The following is a 4,544-nucleotide window of genomic DNA, read 5'->3' on the forward strand; positions in this document are numbered from 1 at the left end:
TAACCAGACCAGTTTCTGGCAGTCCCGCCTGCTTATAAGTAAAACTTTTATTATTTTACCTAAATTCTGTGTCTCTGTGCATTTCTTGCTGTGATTCAGAAACAATATAACTATAGGCACAGATCAGTTAATAAAATCACAGTGACGGTAATATAATTCAATAACAATATATTAGCAAGTCTAGGTACAGTACATTGCTTCTAGGAATATATATCCAAAACTGAAGAAGATGTAGAAAAATATGAATACACCAATGACCATAGATAATACTGAAAAGGTTATTTTAATAACCTTTCTGTAACCTCCAGAAGATGAAAAGCTTCTGAAGTTATGGCTAATATTATATAAAAAACACATCACATGCACACACCAGAGAACTAGAAATTCAACTTGTGTGTAATATGGGGTGAATTTCTACAGAAGCTTGGCCAAGTGAAGTTGGTTTGCCGTCATATGCTCCTTACCCTTCATCCTCCTTCTGTCCCACTCCCTAGATTTCAGAGTAGCAACACATGACAAAAAGAATCAATGGCCCAGACAGCACAATGTATGAACTAATAGGTGAGATCTCTGGAAAGAAGTGGCAAGTAGCATTTGTGCTAATGGCACAGATATATATATGCACACCTTACCGGGAAAAAGGCTTTTGTTTAACTAAGCAGCAAAGCCATACTAACATGATGTCTGCACTGTCTTCCAACCAGCGTCAGATCTCCATAATGGTGCCCCTTTATCAGATACATAGAACATGACTTTACCTTGTGTGCACGTGCAGCTCACTGAGCAGGTCACTTTGCAGATAGTCCCAGGGCAGTTCCATGGCACCCAGATAGTATCTTCTAGTGGCACTAAAGCTGAATGGCAAAAGGCACAGAAAGAAGCAGATAGAGAGCTCTATCTGCATGGCTCTTCTTGCTAGAAAATGTTTAATTAGAGAAGTGAAAGATTAACTCTTCTCTAAAATATCTTTAGCTCCCAGGAGAAAAAACTTTCTAGGATTTAGTCAAAAGTCCCAAATGTTTTGCACAGAATTTTAGGGCACTTTAACCACTGGATGTGATGGCAGCAGTAGCACTCTGCAGGACTGATAAGATTGCTTCCTTTTTGGCAGTGGGAAGCAGCCACAGGAAGAACTAGATTAGGAAAAGGGTGGCTGAGCTAAAGCTTAACCCATTCACTTCTGACAGCAGGAGGACCATGAGAACCTTTCAGGATAGGAAGAGAGGGAGAGAGGTAAAGGTGAAGAGGAGGTTTACTTTCTACTCATATTCCTAGCTTACTCTCTCTTCCTTAGTGGCACCAGTACGAGTTCTGGATGTTAAAGACTCTGAAATTCACTTTCACAAGCAACAGTAACCAATTAATCACCCTGTTTCTACCACTGCTCCCCCCACTGCTGCCACTAGTGACCTTATAAAATTATAAAACAGATCATGTTGCCCTTCTGTGAAGAATCCTGTAATAGCTTTTGACCTCCCTCGAGAAAACTCTACATCTTTACCATGGCCTACAGCATCCCACATGGCCTCCATGCTTCTTCCATGTCCCTCCGTGGGCTTAAATTCAGTGTTGCCATATTGGACTCCTCATTCTTACTTAAAACACCAAGCACAGTCATGGGCCTAGAATTCAACAGTTTCCTCCACCTGTAACTCCGGGAGGTTCTACTTCTGTGCATCCTTCAAGTCTTGGCTCCAATTTTGCCTGTTCGGTGAGCTTTGAAAATGAATCACCACAATTACATGGTGAGGTCTTCACCTTTAGTGGGACTAGAGATCATCTTCTCAGCTTCATTTTTGTTTGTTTCGTGGCGTGCTACTTAGTGCATTTTAAGGTTGCTTATGTTTGGCCCCAGTACAGGATATAAGCGGAGTTGTTAAACAGCTTGGAAACAAACAGGAAGAAGGCTCTTTGATAAACACTTGCTGAGATCGCCTATCTTCCAGGCGCTGGGATACCCAGAAAATAGCAATTATTATATGTAAGAAATGGTTCTAAGTGCTTCATAATGAGATAGTGTTATCAGGTAGTTCCTTTAGAAACGGCTCGCCAATCTAAAGTATTCCAGGTCCTTCTTGCCTCGAACAAAGAACTGGATGAGACAAGCCAAAAACGGTGCCAAAAAGTGAGGGATGAAGGGGTACGGGAGAGACCAGCTCTGCGGAGCAGACTCGGGCAGAACAAGAAAAACAGAAAAGCAAAAATAAAAGTACACACTGCACCTGAGAAACGCAGCGTGGGCTACTGTGGGAAGTCGCAATAGCGAGCTTGCTGTGGTGCCCAGTGGTCTTCTTCCATGCCGTCCACATCTCGTAGGAGGTCTCGAGGTCTACATGCAGGGTTCTGGCATTGCTCTGGGATCTCGTAATTGACAGGTCCCGCTCATTTCCCCAGCCGGCTTTGCCATGCCCTATCTCCTATATCAGTTGGATAGAAGAAGTAAAGTTAGGTGAAAAGGAGACAAGGAATTAAAATTTTAAAAATTATACTTCAGTGAAAAACTGCAGCTTCAGAACACAAGCCTGGTTTATTTACATTTTTTTTTCCTTCTTGCAAAACAGCAAACCAGGGCAACTCCCTTTCAACTGCAAACAGGTCTGCCCATTCCCTTTTACTTGCAAATGGTCCTCCTGACTCTTGAAAGGGCCATCCTTTTGGGATTTTCCATAGGAATAGACCATTATCTCACTAAGGGTGGGTCATACTCTCCTACTCACTAAGACTAAGACTAAGACTATAGATTATTGAATTCCATAGATTTCCATCTCAAAACACGCAAAGGATCCCCAGTTCCCAACTGTAGTGTGTCTCATTTCTCTGAGCACAAGCACTTCAGCCTTGCACCCTTTATCTACCTCTAATAATCCTTCTCGTGCCTCTTTTACTGACTTGTCCTGAACATTAATATTCCATGACGAGAGTAAGCGAACTTGTGTACTTATTTTAAAAGGATGGGTTAAGTTCCTTATTTCAGCCTCAGGGACCCTCAGACCCAGCCCGTAACAATAATACTACTCCTCTTGTAGTCTTTATGGGCAATGAAACTGAAGCCTGAAGATATTGGACAACTTGCTCGTGATTACACAGCTTCAAGAATGATCCCAACCACTATGCTGCATTAGTATGGTTTAGAAATGAATAAAAGCCAGGTGTGGTGGTGTGGTAGTGCACACCTGTAACCCCAGCACTCAGGAGGCTGAGGAAGGAGAATCATTGGGAGTTCCAGGCCACCCTGGGCTACATAGTGTGTCCCTGTCTCAAAAGAACAAAATGAACCAAAAGAAATGAATAAAACCCAATTTTGCTGTCTGGAAGTTGAGTCTAATTGAGAATACAGAACAGTAGTCAGTGACAGTATTGGGTGATAAATATTCCATAGTTTGCTTCACATATGCTATTTGGCAACACTGCAATATGGCCACAGAACCTCTAGTTTTAGTTTGACCCAGCTAGTCCCCTTCTTGGCATTTTCCTCAAAGAATTAAAAGAATCATACCACAGCGATATATGCACATTCATGTTTACAACAGCACAATTTGTAATAGCTAAATCTTGGAAGCCACCCAAATGCCCATCAACTGATGGATAAAGAAGATGTGTTTTTTTTATACAATGGAGTACTACTCAGCCATAAAGGAGGATAAACTTGAAAGATTTCTAGGTAAATGTATGCACCTTGAGACCATATTTGCAAGTGAAATAAATCGGACACACATGTGTAAATATTGCATTGTTTCTCTGGTGTGAGAAACTGAAAGCATAAATAAGGACCAAAATGTACAATAGATATTGTGAAATATGAAGAAAATATTCAAATGGGAAGGGGAACTAGGGAGGGGGGAGGAAGGGAAAAGATAAAAACGAGAAAAGAAGAAAAAAATGGAAACAAAGCTTTTGTTAAATAAGGAGAGGAAGAGGGGTTGAAGAGGGGAGAGGAATGGGAAATAAAGATATACATCTTGTACAAGATATAACATGTACACGTACAAATTCTCTATGATGAATGTGATCATTATGTGTATCTACAATGTACCAATAAACTTAATTTTTTAAAAGGCCATAGATAACGCAACCAGGCACAGAAGTTAGATGGCTAGCCTAAGACCACACTCATTTGGCCTAAACACAGCAGTGAAAATAAACTGAAAGGACAGTGAGAAATAATTATGTCTGGGGATTTAGCTCAGTGGCGTCATGCCTGCCTGGCAAGCGCAAGGTCCTGAGTTTGATCCCCTATACTGGGTAAAAAAATAATGATAAAACATGAGTTTATTTTTATTTCAATGTTTTAAGATTATGTTTTCCACAACTAAAAAAGGCTTTGGATCTGTGGTATTGGTGATGTAACCCAGAGTTGCCACAGACTTTTTATTCTTGTTTTGAGACAGGGTACCTGCTAAATTGCTGACTTGCCCAGGGTAGGCCGGAATTTACAATCCTCCTGCCTCTGCCTTTGCCTCCCAGGTCTCTGGGATTACAGGACTGTGCCACTACATCGCACTTTCCGGTTACGTACGCTTAACCAGGCAGAGCCGAATTGCGCA

At 41.4% G+C, this 4,544-nt stretch overlaps 1 protein-coding gene across 7 annotated transcripts in view; it reads right to left on the reverse strand.

Moving 5' to 3' along the window:
- F8 (coagulation factor VIII) overlaps window positions 1–4,504 on the reverse strand; it is a 176,141-nt gene extending 171,637 nt beyond the window's left edge. For 3 of the 7 annotated variants that reach the window (XM_087204124.1, XM_087204122.1, XM_087204121.1), the window contains exons 1-2: window positions 1,502–2,216; window positions 759–854 (exon numbers count right to left, since the gene is read on the reverse strand). In XM_087204124.1, the coding sequence (XP_087060250.1) occupies window positions 759–854; window positions 1,502–1,532 (127 nt within the window). In that variant the 5' untranslated portion in view covers window positions 1,533–2,216. The other 4 variants (XR_015448422.1, XM_087204123.1, XM_087204119.1 and 1 more) reach the window with 2 other exon arrangements.
- Between the last annotated feature and the right edge of the window lie 40 nt (window positions 4,505–4,544).

This window comes from Heterocephalus glaber, unplaced genomic scaffold (genome assembly GCF_053883595.1).
Source record: "Heterocephalus glaber isolate CG9 unplaced genomic scaffold, H.glaber_assembly_v1.0 deba00001863, whole genome shotgun sequence".
Taxonomy (NCBI): domain Eukaryota; kingdom Metazoa; phylum Chordata; class Mammalia; order Rodentia; family Bathyergidae; genus Heterocephalus; species Heterocephalus glaber.